Source organism: Artemia franciscana, chromosome 19 (assembly GCF_032884065.1).
Source record: "Artemia franciscana chromosome 19, ASM3288406v1, whole genome shotgun sequence".
Classification (NCBI taxonomy): domain Eukaryota; kingdom Metazoa; phylum Arthropoda; class Branchiopoda; order Anostraca; family Artemiidae; genus Artemia; species Artemia franciscana.
The window spans coordinates 3,257,581-3,272,219 of NC_088881.1; the positions used below are offsets into that span (position 1 = coordinate 3,257,581).

The 14,639-nt window shown below is 34.0% G+C and overlaps 1 protein-coding gene across 1 annotated transcript in view; it reads right to left on the reverse strand.

Annotated features, from left to right (window-relative positions):
* Nucleotides 1-14,639, reverse strand: part of LOC136039171 (protein giant-lens-like) — a 35,391-nt gene that overhangs the window by 5,997 nt on the left and 14,755 nt on the right. Inside the window, exons 2-3 of the mRNA XM_065722684.1 lie at nucleotides 8,552-8,725; nucleotides 575-790 (exon numbers count right to left, since the gene is read on the reverse strand). Coding sequence (XP_065578756.1) covers nucleotides 575-790; nucleotides 8,552-8,725 — 390 coding nt within the window. The remainder of the gene's footprint in view (nucleotides 1-574; nucleotides 791-8,551; nucleotides 8,726-14,639) is intronic.

The window sequence follows — 14,639 nt, forward strand, 5'->3', positions numbered from 1 at the left end:
ACTCACATGCTTGGTGTCACATGTCTTCTAACCGCGTGTGTCTTTGCTCTTCATTTTCATTATTGAAACGCCAATTAAATTAACATAATATAATAAATTATATTAAATAAATTTATTTAGTCATATTCAACTTTTTTATGATACATTTATATCGTTTTGCTTTATTTGGTTAAATCGCTTCGTATTTACTCATTGCTACGAAAATATTGACATATCTGCAGTTTATTTGTACTCAGGGTTGCCAAAAGTTCTTGAGACTGAAGAGTCAAAACGAGCAAAAGTGGACATTTTTAGTGTCACTTCTGAAAACTGACGGCGTGGCTTAGTTCAAACCCAAATTCAAGATATCTAGTTTTACTTGCTTTTAACGGTCTTTATTTCGGTTATAATGGTTTTGAACAGCCTAAATTTATCAAACAATAAATTTGTTTGTATTCATTTTTCTGACGTTTTGACGAGTCAGACAAATATTTGGGGGAGGAGGCCAAATTCTCAACCCCCCTGGATACAGCCTTGCGGCGAGGATCAAAGAGAACGTTTGAAGACTAGTTACACAAAGAGTACGTCAACTTACCGTTGGGGGTGAGCACACATATGAAAACTCCATTCCTATCGCGTCGCCATCTCCCGTCAAATAACGTTGCGGTCTATCAACAAAATAGGCTTTACTATTCTTCGGACAAACGCAGTGAATGACTTGTTGCGTTTTGTTTTCTGGAAATAGTATATACGTCCACGCAATGTTCCGGAAAAACTCGCATTTAGGTAATTTTTTCACTGGCTCGCATATCTAGAAATAAGAGCTTAGCATTCAGATATAGATGATATAAATAATTCAATTTAAAATAATTCAAAATAAATTTAGCAGCCATCCTGGCTTGTTAGGTGAATTTCTTTTTTTTTGCTTTTTAAAATATGAATCTTCTTTTGTTTTTCTTTTCTTTTGTATAGCGTTTGTGTCTTTTATTATGCTTTCTTGTTTTTTTCTCTTCAATTTATATTTTCAGCTAGTTTTTCTCTGTCTTTTCTTTTCTCTCCGTCCAAATGTAAGGTAAAAATATTTGAACTTTTATAATTGCTTATATGGAACAGTTTTTTTTTGCGTTTATGCAGTTTTACAATCGTATTAATTTTTTAGGGAATATTTACAAAATTTCAGTAGTTTTTTCTAAGATGCGACATATCTCTTCCTGTCAGGAAGACGAGTACTCTTGACAAACACCCTTTGGGGGCTTATGAAGCCATCATAGAGGGCTTGAGGTGGGGCCCGATGTACGTTGTTTAATTTTGCCTTATGTTCTATTATGGGATGATCTTAGATTTTTAGTTTGTACATACTAAAGGTACAGTAATGAAACACTGTTTCCTTTTTAATAAAATCATACGGATCTTTTTTATAGGATGAACTTTCATAAATTATAACTATTTTCATTTATCTCATTATAAACATTAGATAGTACATCGCAAACTCATATAACCTTCTATATATGTATATTTTTGAAGTTTTAGCTTTAAGGGGTCCACAGAATATTTTAGGATTTTTCGGGGTCCGTCATTGTAAAAAGCTTGGGAGCCACTGGGCTATATCGAAATTATTGCAGGAATGTATAATGGACAAGGTCGTACCCAGGGGGGTTAGGGGTTTAAACCCCCCCACCCTAAATGATTTTCAGACTCCTAAAACGTAGCAAAAATGAACAAAAACACCTTTTTTGGATACGTTGTTTTTTACCCCCCCCCCCCCCCCGAAAAAAAGAATTCCTTTTGTAAGCCTCCTCCCTCAAAAAAATTCGCTTTTTCTGACAGACTTGAAAGAATTTCACAATATTATTCCTGTGATCAGATAGAACTACTACCAAAGAGAAATACAAAGATTACTTTGCAATTCTTCCTTGCTAAAAAATGTGCTTTTATTCCTTTGGTTCATTTTTGGGACGTATTTTCATGTTAGCCAGTCACATTACCCCTTGAGCGTGTGTGCCTCTAGGCGTGGGAAGACCTAACTTTAGGCATGTTTCTCTCCCTTGTGTTCCTTGACCCGTTACGTTCAAAAATTGCTCCTTCGGTTTTGTCATGGCAAGCTAGTTCGGCTTTAGATCTATAATAAATTAATTAAATATTTTCGAAAAAGAAATTTACAAAGAAAAGTTTCAACCTAAGACAACTAGAAATCTTGTCCTATGACAATTTAAACTTAAAAGCATACATTACTATAAGTGAATAAACAAAACCCAAAACGAACAGAAAATAGAAAAAACAATCAAGACGAGCAGAAATAAAGTCCTATACTAATTCAAAATTAAAAACAACATAAATTACTACCAATGAATAAATGAAACCAAAGACCAAGGGAAAATAAAATAGATAATCCCATCCAATATAAAGATATCCAATACCACTATAGATGAATAAATGAATCCTAGAACCAGCAGATATGAAAAAGATTAATTAAGTTAAAATTGAATGCCTGCAATAAGCAAAAGCCCATCCCCCTAAAAAAAATCAAACGAACACGTACAGTGGTACTAATTAGGGTGGGAGTGGGGCAGGGAGGCAATTGGCCTCTGGATATTTTTCCCCTTCCCCAAGAACTTTTTTACATTGTTTTTTCGGTATTTTCATCGAACTTTGTATTTTTCTGGCAAAAAAATATTTGTTGATTAGCACCAAAATATTTCGGTGACTAAAGTCGAATTGTATGAAACAGTTCTATTCATTTCTAGAATCTTTTGCTGTTAAAAATGAAATCAATTCCGTATTTACTGCAAAACCCTCCTGATATTACCCTGGAGCCCCGGCGCCATATTAAAAAAAAGAAGAAAAATATATTAGCTTTTTTGTAGAGAAATTCACAACTTTTTTACAGTTTTGAGCTCAGATTTTAAATGAAAATGGCGATAACAACAATATGCACGGTAATAGACATTTAAAGACATTTGATAAATATCTTAAGCACTTAAGTACGTCTTAAGTACAAAGTACTTAAGACATTTGAAAAAAATAGACAATCCTAAAACCTGCTTTAAAACAATTGTAAATATTCATTCCTATGGTGCTGTTTTCTCTGTGGCGAACACTAATCAAGCGGCGAGAACCTTAGCTCTAGTGTTAAAGAAATTCATAAATCAATTTAAAAATACATATGGGGCTGCTTGGCAGAGGTTTTTTTAGGGGGTAGAGGGGCATTTGCCCCGGGCACAGGAATTTTAGGGGCGTAACATTTTTAATACATAATCAAATAAATAAGTTAGAAAAGACAAAACTAAATACAAATTTTGTTAATAAATGTTTTTTTTATTAAATGATAATTTTGTTAAGATTTGGACTTGAAATTTTTGGAAGACACGGGGGGGGGGCTAATAAAGATTTTATTGCGGGTGCAAGACACGCAAGAAACACTACTGCTGCTCATGAAATATGGCTTCGAAACAGTGAAATTGAATGTGAATAGAATTTATAGCAATGTATTGGGAACAATAATTTGTTTATTTGTTAAGTTGTTCGTTTTTATTATTTATTTAGGGTTAGCTTAGCTTAAAGAGTATAATATAAGTTAGTTTCATTGTGTGTACATTATTCATGTTTTATTCTTCGCTCCGTGTTTTTACCCTCCAACTCCTTATACCGATTATTTTTTTTCTTGTTATAAGCACACCCTCGCAAGCAACACTTTTAACGGGCTACCGTTTGATTTTGTCTGTGATTTTCTTTTTTTAAATAAATCATTACTACTACTCAGGGACGAATCCAGAATTTTTGCTTCGGGTGGGGGGAGGATATTTTGTTTTTTTTTGTTAGGGAGAGGGTGTTGCAAACATTACAAACGTAAAAAATTCGTTTATATGTTTTTTCCTTTTTTTCAAGTCGGACCAAACTTTTTGGCGGGGTTTAAACACGGTATCCCCCGCGCCTGGATACAGCATGACCACTACTATTATACAATGCCAATATATAAATTGTATTGTGTATTATTCCGTTTTTTTGGTTGGGGGGGTAATTGAAACAAGGTGCCCTTATGAATGAGATACATAAATAAAATAGTTTTCAGAATTGTTTACTGTTTCCTTCAAATGGTTCCATAACCAATTTCAGAATAGATTTAATCCAACAGTAATTATCTAAAGATCCTTTTGATATCATACCATCTACTATGATTTATAGTTGCAGGATCCAAGGAGCAGATGGTTAATTTATAAAACATTTTTCTCAAAAGTTGAACGCGTAACTAAGGTAGCACTTTGAATTAAGAGCTGAGGATAATAGCCATGAAAATTTCTCAATAAATGACCGGAAGTTACTCGAGTCGTATTGCGCAATTATAGTCGTATCAGGGCTTGGCCGCCTGCGAGTTCGTCCGTAGACTCCATAATTTTCATATTTGCGTCAACCGGAGTTCATTAAAACGTAAACAAAACTTTTAATATTTCTTACTACTAATAGGGAATGTCTTATAGGGTAATGATTTGGTACTTGTGTATTATTCAGACCACACTCAATAAGTGAAGTTAGGTTCTTGCGTGAAACAAACTACGATGTCAGGTTAGGTTAAGTTATAAAGTCATGTTGTGTCCATGGACGCACTGTTTTGTTATGGGCAACAACCCCTTATCCTGGAAAAATAAAATTGTCTCTTTTTCAGTCTTTGGTAAATCACAAATTTTCATCTCAAAATCCATGTTCAGACACTATCTTCTATCACTATGCGTAGCAAACTAAATTGAGTTTTGTCTTTGTGGCTATGAAACCGGATTTCCTCAGCAAAATTCTTAAGTGTGTTTTGAATAATGAACAAGTACAAAATATTTAATTAAAATGCACCTGCATCGTAGTTTGTTTCACGAAAGAACATAACTTCACTTATTTAGTGTGTTCTGATTAATACACAAGTACCAATGATTTTTTCAACTTTTTCTAGGTCTATTAGTTTTTCTTAATTTCCATGTAATTTTATTTTAATAGAATTATATATTTATTCTGTTTATATCACAATTATTTTTCTTATTAACTATTAAAAATTAACAACTAATGGTCAACATATTTTGTTTATTAATTGTCTATATATTCAAAGATTATTAGCTAATTGTCAATATGTTTTATTTATTAATATCATATATTTTATGAACACACTCTGTAATTTTCACATTTGCATCAATTGAAGCTCGCTAAACACGAAAACAAAATTTAAACTTTTATTATTTTCTTTACGGATTCTTGATTACTGATAGGGAATGTAGTGGGTATGTGGAATATGTGGGGATGTTTCCAGCTTCTTTCTATGTATATTAATTTTTCTCAATTTTCATAGATATTTACTTGCAATAAAAATATATATTCAATCTATGACCAATACATTTATATTTTTCATTAACTATTAAAGTTGATTTTCTTATTTTTATATTCGTTTTACTATTATTTATTATTTATTTTTATATTTACTATAATTTAGTAATTTATATATTTACTATAACCAAATTTCACTAAAAACGTAAACAAAGTTTATACTTTTATTCGATTTTAATTGAGATCCATCATTTCAGTGAGTTTTTTTCCAAAATTGCGGAAGATATTCATATTTAAAAAAAAACACAGAAACAATATATCATCTTTACACTACAGAAATTAGCGATTTTCTCTTGCTTATTTAAGAGAGTTTGAGCTTAAAACGAAAACGATTATAAAGACAGGATATAGGGTATATCTCTATTCAAGAATTTCCCTTAAAGTCCAAGTACATCTAAATGAAAAGATTTTTGTTGTTGTTGTTTCAAAATGATAAATTTATTAGGGCAGTTTCACATTTTCTCCAGTATTGCCACGTTGAATTGTAAAAATAATTAAGCTAAATCAATTGGTTATATCTGACAACGCTTTTCGCTCGTGAAAATGCAAGCGTTTCGTTAATTTGGCACTGCTCAAGGACGTATCCGGGGAGCATGGTTGATTTTATGGTGTTTAAACCCCCTTCTCCCGAATTTTTTGTCGAAATCGTTAAAACATGAATATAAAAATATGTTTGACACATTTTTGAAAGTTTTTGGCAAACCCACTCCCTATTCCCAGAGAAAATCCTGGATACGACCCTGGCACCACTACTACCAAAAACTATACAACTCGGCATGGAGGCGTATTTCTTTGAACATTGAATTCCTGATTACTATTATTTTATCTTTTTGAAGAAAATATATGGTCGTATGATTTCCACTTAGGTTAAACAATCAAAGTAATCAGATTTCAATTTTATTATCCTTGGTGCTTAAAAGAAATCGTTTCGTGAAATGAATTTTTCTTTTGAAGATAAATTTTAATGAGGATATTTCTTGAAAAGAAATTAGAAAAGGTTTTAGAGGTTTGCATAACTAAGCAAAATAAAAATTGATTTTCGAGCTAGACTAGAAAGTTGAGGAAATAAAACTCAAATGTCTAATTTTTACTACACTAGATGATTACTAAAGAGGAGTTGGTCACAATTTTAGCCAGTCGATTTTGTAAAAATTAATAATAGAAAGTTCCTAATCAAACCTTAAAGCATCCACAACCACCCCTGGGGCAGTTTGGCCCTTCCAAGGGGCAATAGGAATCCTTAATAGGTAGCAAGTATTGTTGGGACATATGCTTGGTTTTTCGCATTATTGATTTTTGTGGCCTTTTGTTTATCAAAAGTATAGTGAACAGACCCTGGACAAAAAAGGGGCATAATTTTTTATTTATTTCTTAACAAAACCTAAAAAGAAACAATACATCGGTGGAAGCACCTTTTCAGCCATTTAATGGTCGGTGAGAATGGCCGACAAAAAGATATTGACTGTTTTTGACAGCGGAATTAACAGGGGAGTAAAACTGGGCACCACAAAATCTCACAGTTTATCGTAAATATTAACGAAGTTTAAAAATCTTTGAACTTCCGGCGGAAATGAAAATCCTTAATTATTTTACGAAAGGAGCAAAAATTATGTTTTTTTTTCAATAAAAAAGACTACAAAATTATTTTAATTTTGATAAACTTCTTAAGATAAACTTTATGACAATGCATAATGCCTTTTTCGGGAGGAGAGGGGTCAGAGAGTATTTTCAAAATCTAACAGGGGCAAACTTATCGTTTTATATTTTCAATGAAAATACCAAAATATATTGATAGGAAATGCCACGAAGGAAATAACTTACTAATGGCATTAAAATAAAGAACTGCAAAATAATGGACTGTACTACCTTTTTTTTAGACAGGAATATCCAAAGCAGTTTCTTTTCAATCTCATTTTTTCTTTTCAATTTTAACTAAATTTCCAGTGGAATTAAAATTGTTCAATTTCTGGTAGCAATAGAAATCCTTTTTTCTTCAAAAATGGAGCAAAAATGGGAGCAAAAATCATAAAACTAATAACTACTAAAAAAATACTAATCATGAGACATTCAAACTATATTATATAAATAGAAACTAAATATATAGACTCAGGCGCCAGAATTTGTCACGAGGGGGGCTGTGGTTTTTCTGATACACAACTTGGAAAACCAAACGCAATATTTAAAAAACTCACGTAACTCGAAAAAAAAAACCACACACACACAACATCCATACTTTTCGGGAGGTAATTTGGGCAATAAAGTTAAACTTTTTCTTTTCATTTTACAACAGTTTATCTTACGGATTTGATCGAATTAATCTATAAATAGTTCAATTAACAATTTATTTTTGATGATATGACTTCGAATCTACTAAAATGAAACTTACAATGTGGCCAAGTACATAGAAATTTATTTCGAGAAAAGCCAGAAACGTAAACAAAAAATACGCAAAATGTAAAAAAAAAAGGTTCAAAAGTTGTAAGAATTTCGAGACATATAGGTTTTAAAGAAGGCTGCATCCAGGGGTCAGGGTTACCAGGCTTCAACCGCCCTCCCCCCAAAATTTTTGGTGACTAGTAAAAATGACTATAATAAAAAATTTAAAGCTGTTTTGTAGGTATTTTTACCCCCCCCCCCCGGAGCAAAATTCCAGACAGACTTTTGAATTTCCTCCCCATGTGTATGCCAGTAAAACCTGACCATCTGATTCAAATATAACTATACCCTTTTCGTATCAAATTGAGCTGTATTTTTTCATAATTCTCTTGTAGTAATAAGGAAATGAAATGTTTTATTGACTTTTTCCACTTCAGAGAGCGAGAAAAAAAGAGTAAAAAACACTCAAGTAGCCACAGACTGACCCCCCTAGAACGCCAGATTTCCTTGAATTTCAGGGTGTTTCATTTATTTAAATTAGCAAATTAATCAATTTTTGTTATCCCCCCCCCCCGACGTTTTTGTTTTTGTCCTCCTTCCGAAAAATAGTCACACGTATCTCGTCTTGCATATAATTATATTCACAATCTATAGTTTTGCTTCTGCTGATTCTGATTCTAACCTGGCAAGTGACAACCCCGGTTTGAAGATATGTTTGACACGACCTCTTCCACTTGAGAAACTTGTGCTGTTTTCTCGTTTTTCCTCTTACAGACAAACCGGACATTTGGTGTTTTGTCCGTTAAACGCCAAATTAAAAAGTGGCTTAAATTACCTTGAGTTGCCTGTTTTTGTCCATTATTGTGTGCCCATCTCGTGAGTCTAAAGACATCGAACAAGCGGCTTCATTTGGACACCGACATTGTCTCTCTATCCAAGGCGTATCATACGTATCTACTTTATTGCAAACACTATATGGAGCACAAATGGGGATGTCGTCTTCAGAAACCTAAAAAGATAACAGTCAATAGAACTGAAACAAAATATAATTGACGTTAACGCCACCCCTCGCTCATTTCCTCAAAATCATCATTAATTTGAAAGCTTAAGCACTTAAAACTGTGTTTCGTTACACCCTGGCTCGAAAGAAAAATATGGGTGAACAAAAGAGAAAGGAACACTTTATCTTAGAAAATAATGCATCCTCCCTCCTGCTTCGACACCACCACCATCTAGAAATATAAAACTCTAGGAATGAAACAATAATTGACACCCCTTCTTCCCTACTTCAACAAAATCATCAACAATCATAAAAATGTGGATGAACAGAAAGAAAGAAACACTTTACTTTAAAAATAACGCACCCGCCTCCTGCTTCGACACCACCATCATCTAGAAATACAAAACTTCAGAATTTATTCAAATTATACAGACATTTATTTCAATTTAAAATGTATTTCTTCAATATTTCAGTGTATTATTTGTTTTTATTTTTATGTTTTTTTTAGTAATTATTTTAGTTTTAAAAGTATTAAAATGATATTATAACAGCATCTGACAGAAAGATATATACGAATTAACGAATCACTCCAGCTTTCGAACAAGGAATCTTTTAACTAGGCTTATTTTTTTTACCGTTTTTTATTTTGATTTATTCAAATTTTTTAGCTTGACTTAATAAAAATGAATATTTTCGCTGTTAGAGCTACAGATATATTGGAGGGGCTTAGACGAATTTAATCTCACTTAATTACTTCTCGGAGGCTTGGAAAAACTGATTTTATTCTTTAAGCCTCTATGTTTAGCAAATTATAGATATTTATGCAGGGTTTAAATATAAACTAAAAACACTGCCTTTGCTGTGAACCAGCCAGCTTATAGTTAGAACATGTAGGCTACCCTATAAAAATACCCAGGACAGCAAAATTAAAATATCTCTCCTCCCCCTGGACCCATCTTAAGTCTATTCATACACATTCTTTTCGTTGTTTCGAAATTATAAAGTTGTGAAATCATGCTCGAAAGTTGTTCAAAATTATGACTTAATTAATATTAATAAAATAAATAAAAATTGATTATTAATAAAAAAAAAATATTTTCGATGTCAGAGTTGTGGATATATTAAAAGGGTTTAAGCTAATTTAATCTAACACTTGATTTAACTTTTTTGGCGGTTGGCCTAGCTAATTCTATTCTTACAAACTATAGATATTTATGCATGGTTTAAATACATATTTAAACACGGCCTTATCTGTGAAAAAGCCAGCTTATAGTTCGCACACGTACCCTATAAAGGTACCCAGGACACCAAAATCAAAACATTTTCCGCCATGGACCTACTTTATGTCTATTCATACTCGAGGACCACGATTTCTTTGATTTTTCTTTTGGTTGTTTCGAAATTGTGAAGTTGAAATAGAAGTTCAGCATTTTTAGCAGTGCTGCCACGTTGAGCCGTGAAACTAAATAAGCAAAACTAATTAGTTAAATTCGAAGACGCAAAAAATTCAAATGTTACAAATCACTTTGTTCCCAAAGAAAACTGCTTTCTACCTTCAAAGGAAAGCTACCACTTTTGAAGCTGTTTGGTTTGACATTGTCGTGACTTATTTTTTGTTGATTTTTGAGGATATTTGATGAATTTTTTTCTGATTTTTTGCTTATTTTTTGCTGATTTAGGTCCACGTTTCTTTTTTTTAATTCAGTGCCCTTTATTACCAAAAGTTGCATAGCTGCATTTGGAAGTCTTTTTCATTAAAAATTGGATTTCTGGTTTTTCCTAATTTTCATATGGCTGTGCACTTAATTAATTCAAACAATCAAGCTTCATTACACTGCCCTTGGTATTTACAGATACCACAAGAAAACGCAGCATCTGTCTAACTCTTTAGAATACAAAGCAAAGAAGTGTGGATCTGGGTGCCTGCGCATTAGGAGGAAGATAGAGTGGCCAGATGGGACGCGTTTGCGCCATTTGGCGCTTTTTTGAGGCGGTTGCGCATTGAATTTTTTGAATCGGCGCATTTTTCTAGGGGACTATCGTTGATTCGGCGTATTTCACTGGAAAGATAGAACTTTTGCCACATTTTCACTTTTAGGCGGTGCAACTTTAGACCAAGCAACTGACAACACTAAAGGGAAAGGCATTTGTCAAAACAGCAAACACAACCTGGGGATTTTCGTCAAGATTAGAAGAGTTAATGGAGGAAATTGTAAAATGACGATAATACCGTATAGGGCCAAAATCCATTCTACGCGTTTTCCTGCTATAGGCTAACTATTAAAGATAAGGTCTACAGAGATACACTTTGGCCTGAAGAGGGGCAGGGGTGCATTTTTTTAAACCAAAAGATAGAAGGAGCGTCACCATGTGAACCCTGATTGGTATTTCTTAGTAAAAATACAATTCTTTACACCCCCAGAATTTTTTTTTAATAAAAAAGATTCGTTTAAATGCCTTTCTAGAAAATAATGTAATCATACATTGTGGTTAGTGTAAACACAGAAAGATTTTGATTGTTTTAAATACAATTTTGCCGCGGTTAGAGGACCGAAATTTTCAACTCAGGTCCAAAGCTGAAGTGAAGTGAGTATTAGCCCTTATGAGGATATTTATTTTCATCGAGCAACGTTAAATCCGTCTTTCAATACAAAATTTTATAACTGCTACAGTCGGGTTTAAGTTTCGACAGAAATCGCTTCATAAGACTAGCATTTATTAAAAGCCAGATTCAACGGTCCCATGTCAACAAGGGGTTGCCCACTTTTAAAATCATGTACCCCAGGTGGTGCACAATACGAGTGACAGAAATGTACTGTTTGGGCGGGGGATGGGTCTCGGGGTCTGGACCCTCTGAAATCCTAAATTTTGCCCGAATTTCAGGACAACTCTTATTGAAATTATGAATATGCTTTGTTTTTTTAGTAGTGGCCACCTTACAAAAAATATCCTTTGTGTGTGCTAGCATTAGGAGCATTTGCCCCCCCCTCCTGATTTTGTAAAAAAGCTCATTTTTGGTATTTGCATTCCAAATTCGAAAAAACGGTACTTGTCTGTTATAGTGCCTATGTTAAGTTCTTCATCCACTGACGCACTGTAGAACCGGTTTCTTCGTTAGTTTCTTTCAGCTTAGCGTAAGACAAAACAAAGACCATTGACAGAATAGATGGTTATATATTTGCACATTAGGGAGGGAGTGGGGGTAAAGTATCTGAACAGTGTGAAGTTAGAAAGCAATTTTTATTTCTTAATATGCAGAATGATTGTACCTAAAATATTTACATGCAGACCCGTTATACTAACCCCCCCCCCCCCTGTCCCATCCCTAAGTTTCAAATATATAGCACAAATTTGTTTCTAAAGTAGGCTATTATATTTTCACCATATTTTGTGATATTTCATTAGGATTAGTCAGAGAAACAGGTTCTACTTAGATGAAATACATTAAGATAGGCACTATAATAGATAAGTACCAAAAAACACCCTTACCTTGATTTTGAAAATACTGTTTTTCTATACCTAAATTAAAAAAATCAAAAAATTCTTGCCTCTACTACTGACATTTTTGACATCTTCTCACCCTATTTGAGGGCAACCTGCTTTTCCTTTATACAGGATAAAACTTTATATTTTAAATTTTATGCCCTGTACCACCAATAAAATGTTGCTACGCGAAATCTTAGACTTTCTTGAACCTTATTACACATATTAGGATTTACACAGAAAAAATATAGAGAACAAAAATAACTATAACCTGATATTTATATTGCATTTGTTGACCAGGTCGCGCCAAATGCCATTCTTGACCCGGTACTGACAGGTCTAGATCCATACCTGGGGACAACCCAGTCACCTTTCCGACCTACAGAAACAACCACTAACCTCCCAAGTACTAACTTGAATGTACCTCATACTAAACTCGCTGTGTTTTTTTTTTTTAGGAATGAAAAAAGTCAGTAACTAGAAAGTTGAATTCTTCACATTCTTTACGCCTGACTTCAAAATACCTTTTTTCCTCTTTATCATAACAATACATAAAAGTAAAGGAAAAAACAGGAAGTGCGTTTAACTGCGTTGATTGTCAACAACATTCGAGAATAGTTGCATGATTTTCCAAAAGGTCGCTAGTAATTGCGGTGAAGTGATCGACTTTTTACCCGCAATACGGATGCGGGGTCTTGCGGGTTGGGGTCAGGTCGATTGCTTACCACAGCGCCTCCACTTAATTATGTTAAGCCTGTTTAAGACTAATGCTTTCTAGAATTTTCCACGTCATGCTATGACAGCTATCATTTGTTGTGGTATAAACATAATGTATTTTCGTGCTTCAAAAGTTATCTCTGTCAAGCCTAAAGAGCGTAAATGATATTTTCACATTTTTTGTTTGTAAAGCGGTTCTTAAAAACAGGACAACCAATTGGGGAGAGGGTAGCCCATTTCTCATAGATTTTCATAAAAAACTTTCTGTCTTCGTTTTAAAAATAAAAAATCCATTCCCCCTCCTTACAATTCGGTAAATTGATGTCCTTGCTCAAAGAAGGAATATCATGTCAATGGAAAATCAGACTGTAATTGAATGGCGGACTTCAAGCTCGTGATGCCTTGAAATTTCAAAATATTTCCCACATATTCTCCCCTATAACTAACCTGTTTTTAGCAATTTTAACCGTCAAGGGCTAAACGAAAAGCAGGTCGTCCTCGTCTGGGGTGAGAGGAGGTCATAAAGAAAGGATTTAAAGGAAATGGGAACTTCCTGAGAGGGTGTAAAGAGGGAGGCTTTGAATAGATTGGAATGGAGGAGGAGTGTGCGTAGCTGTGTTGGCCTCAGGCGGATGGTGCTGTAGTGAGTTGTTAGTAGTAGTAGTAGTTCTTCGTTGAGGTCTCTTTTACAAAATCAAAGCAGAAGCGATGCTTATTTTTTCGAATTTTTTGGAACGAATCTGTATACTTTGGGGGATGTTAAGGGGCTGGTATAATAAGTTGGCACGGGGGAGGGTAAGTTCCTCGGGGACATTACAGTTATCTCCTCAAAAAGTAAAATAAATACAAAAAATAGGAAAAAATGCTTTACATGGGCGAAAGTTCGGTTTACGTGAGTTTCGAGACATTACGATTCGATTTTTTCTTTCAATATTTGAGGAAGTGCATTACACCGTCGCTAGTGTTTGAACACATTTGAAGACATTTGGTGAAAATGCATTATTCCGAGGCCCTTTGACCGTTCACAGAATGTGACTCATATTAGCCAGTAACATCAATTGAGAGAGGGCATATGCCCTCCTATATTTTGAATAACACTCCTAGGGGGAGGTATTTTCATTAAAAAATGCCTCTTTTGGTATTTTCACGGAACATATTTTTCGCTTCACCCCTAGAATTCTGAAAGTTACATTGACACCACTGGTTCTAGCAGGGTGTGATTCCTCCAGGTAGTATTTGGCTACTCAAAATAATCCCAGGGGTGTTCTTAAGTTTTGCCTTTTAACTGAAGTTATTATGCAAAGTACTTGGTAAAGGTCGCTTTTATTAAATCTAACCGGAAGTGATGTCTGTTTTTATCTCAATGCTGCTGCCTTGGGGTTTTGAGCTCACTCAAGCAAAAATCCATGAATGAAGAAAATTCTCTCATCGAAACTTCATTCATAAAACCAGCGCAGCGCGTATTCATGGAGCAGAAAACGCATGAATGAAATTTACCTTATGGCTGACTATAAACGCTTGATCTGCTTTGCATAGTAATTGTTCGGAATGACTATGATAATAGAGCAAGATGTTGAAAGATCAAGTTTGAAAAAGTAATCAAATGCAAAGCGGTATGTTAGGTAGCTGTATGTGCTCTATCAATCATCTTTTTTATAAATAGTTAACTGACAGAATCAGTTCAAAACGGAAGCTGATCGATTACAAGCGGAAATGAAAAGGC